At 32.7% G+C, this 3,154-nt stretch overlaps 1 protein-coding gene across 2 annotated transcripts in view; it reads right to left on the bottom strand.

The window, feature by feature from the left end:
* Window positions 1-3,154, bottom strand: part of LOC107739512 (solute carrier family 2, facilitated glucose transporter member 3-like) — a 22,675-nt gene that overhangs the window by 16,597 nt on the left and 2,924 nt on the right. For both annotated transcript variants that reach the window (XM_016551653.1, XM_016551652.1), the window contains exons 3-4: window positions 2,329-2,427; window positions 1,568-1,728 (exon numbers count right to left, since the gene is read on the bottom strand). In XM_016551653.1, coding sequence (XP_016407139.1) covers window positions 1,568-1,728; window positions 2,329-2,427 — 260 coding nt within the window. The remainder of the gene's footprint in view (window positions 1-1,567; window positions 1,729-2,328; window positions 2,428-3,154) is intronic.

The following is a 3,154-nucleotide window of genomic DNA, read 5'->3' on the forward strand; positions in this document are numbered from 1 at the left end:
TGCATGAGTCGTGACTGTCACGTTAGCCTGATGGCACCAAACTCCCTTTGTGATTTTAAAACGTAAGACAGTACCCAGATTTCAGTGTTTCCCCTGCCATTATATTAGGGGGGCGGTCCGCCCCCCTTGAAGGTCAAGTTAATTTTATTTAATTATATTTTCTCTATAGCGCCAGATCACAACAGAAGTCATTTAAAGTTACCTTTCCTATAGAACAGGTTTATACCTTGCTCTTTTATTAAGCACACTAAATAGCCTTATGTTATTTATCTTATTTACACGACAGCATGTCATTTCGGTCTCTATGTTATGGTCGCGCTCTCTGCATCACGCACAGCGGAGTTCCGCCCGATGCGCACACACACACACACACACAGTGAGCCCACTCCCACTAGTATTTGTAAATATTAAGCCGCAAAACGATTCATATTTAAATATGAATTCTGCGTGTCTCTGTGTTAATGAATGGCGCAGATGCGCGGTTTTGTGTAGTACTCGTACTGAAACGCTTGTGACGCTTCCGGTGATATTAACGTCTGCCGTCTCACTAATGAGGACATAAATACATGAACAACATCTCCAGAACTGCTTTGAGAGTCACTTCATGAGCATTTGACCGTTTCATTTGAGTAAAACTATCATCATGTCATACACATCATGTCATCACAGAAATGTAAAGGTATTCACGGCAACCCGTCAAAATAAAAGTTCGGTTTAACTTGAGGGCATTGGCAGAAATATATTATTATTGTTGAGTAGAATGTACGTAACAGGCTGCTACTACTAAAATTATTAAAACCTTATTTTTAAGGAATAAGCATACAATATTTTTTCAATGTTTTAATTGTAATATTAAATGACCTTTACTTTCCAAAAAAATAAAATTTGTTTAATTTTCATTACTTAAAAGATAGATTAAATTAATGTTTTATGCCTTAAAAAAAATGTAAATACACAACTTCTGAGCAAAAAATCATAAGGCTATTGTAAGAATAAATTAAATTTGTTTTATGCTTTCAAATAATTAGACATGCTAAAACAGAATTTGGTTACAATAAAACATAAGGTTGGAAAAATAAAACATTTCATAGGGCCCTAAACATGTAATATTTGTTAAACTTTTAATAAATTTATGTTAAATTGTTTAAGTTTCATGATTTTAATTAATTTGACATGCTTTTTGATTAATAAAATGTAATTTAACCATTAAAAAGGAGTCCAAAAAAAACTCCAAAGCCGTAAACCTAGGGGAAACACTGCCTATGATGGAGATAATGTGAACTGGGTAATGGTTCAAACCCATTATGTCAGCATTAGCTCCATGGTGCAATGTGTTGGAAAAAAAATGCATTAAGCACTAGGCCATGGCTCTGACCTCATTGTGTCTTTACCGATGACTGTAAACCTATATGAGTAATGACACGGAAGTCACAAGCTTAGGATTTCTTTCTTTTGATTTAAAACGCAAAAGTTTCTGAGCACAGGATTTCCACAAAAGATATGTCAGGTTCAGTCCAAACTGGTTAACACTTGCCATATTACACATGATAGATTAATTTCCACTCACCTTCCAAATTTGTTGGCTACAACACCGACACTGAATGATCCCACCATTCCACCCACACTAAAGATGGCCACAGCAAAACTCCACACAATGGTGCACACACCCGGCTTGATGGGCTCCCCATAACGCTCCATCCATGTGGCATTAAAAAATGCTCGCAGTTTCTAAGAGGTTAAAAGGTTTTCATTTAAGATGGTCACTGCATAACTCCCATACTCCCATTTGTGTGTGTGTGTGTGTGTGTGTGTTTTTAAGTTTAACTGTTGAAATGTTTGGGGTCTTTTTAATGCTTTTAAAAGAAGTCTCTCATGCTCACCAAGGCTGCTTTTATTTGATCAAAAGTCATACTGAGAAATATTATTACAATTTATAATAACTGTTTTCTGTTACTATACTTTAAAATGTATTTTATTGCTATTATATTCCTATGAATTTTCCTATGAAGTCATTACTCCAGTCTTCAGTGTCACATGATCCTTCAGAAATCATTCTGATATGCTTATTTGGTGATCAATAAACATTTCTTATTATTATGAATGTTAAAAACTGCTTAATATCTTTGTGAAACTGTAATATATTTTTTTCAGGACTCTTTAAAAAATAGAAAGTTCAAAAGAACAGCATTCACTTGATATCATCTTTATCTTTAAAAAAAAAAAATTGTACTGACCCCAACAGTTTGAATGTGAAGTATATGTGTGTTTGTACTTTTGATTGGTACTACACACAGACACACACACACACACACACACAAACCTACTAACCTGTTCGGGGGCATTGATGACTCCTGTGTTGAAGCCAAACTGTAGGGAGCCAATTACAGCCGTTAATAAAGAAAACATGAGGTAGCATGTTACCTGTTTCTGTAAAACAAGAGAGAAAAGGATCACGGTTAGTTATTCATTCATCATTTTATTTTAAATCTATTTATTTATAAAAAACATACAATTTTTTATATTCAAAATTGTCTATATTTATAAAATATTTCAACAACATTAAGATGTCACGCTGATCACTTTTTCTTGAGATGTGTGTTTCTTTAAACTCATAGTTTACTGGCTACTCCCATATATTCTATTGTTAACGTTTGCTTGACTGATTTCTCCAAAGAAAATAATGAAAAAAGGTCAAGCCATTCATGAGATTCATAGATTTACATCTGCAGAATGAAATATATAGACAGCCTGGGAGGGAGTTCAACTGAATTAGAAACACTAATTCAGCAGCAAACAGATGAAATGAGAAAAATGACAGCAAGAAAGAGAAGAACAGTGTTAAGACTTAAATCTCTTTTGTGTGTGTGTTTGGGTGAAAATGTCCTTTAATATTCATCATGTCATATTCATTCATTTTATTCAATTTTGCTCTGACTAAAATGACATATACTTTTAGTTGACAGAATAAAAACTGTCAAACTGTAATAGACCAAATTCTAACAAAATATTCATGTTATTATTTAAGATATAAAAAATATAAAACATATAGTAATAATTATTATATTAAGCATAGAATAATATATCATTTATTTATATATAATTAATATATAATAAATTTCAAACAATTTTATTATTAAAATGAATCACACATACA

The sequence above is a fragment of the Sinocyclocheilus rhinocerous genome, unplaced genomic scaffold (assembly GCF_001515625.1).
Source record: "Sinocyclocheilus rhinocerous isolate Xijiao unplaced genomic scaffold, SAMN03320098_v1.1 scaffold314, whole genome shotgun sequence".
NCBI classification, from domain to species: Eukaryota; Metazoa; Chordata; class Actinopteri; order Cypriniformes; family Cyprinidae; genus Sinocyclocheilus; species Sinocyclocheilus rhinocerous.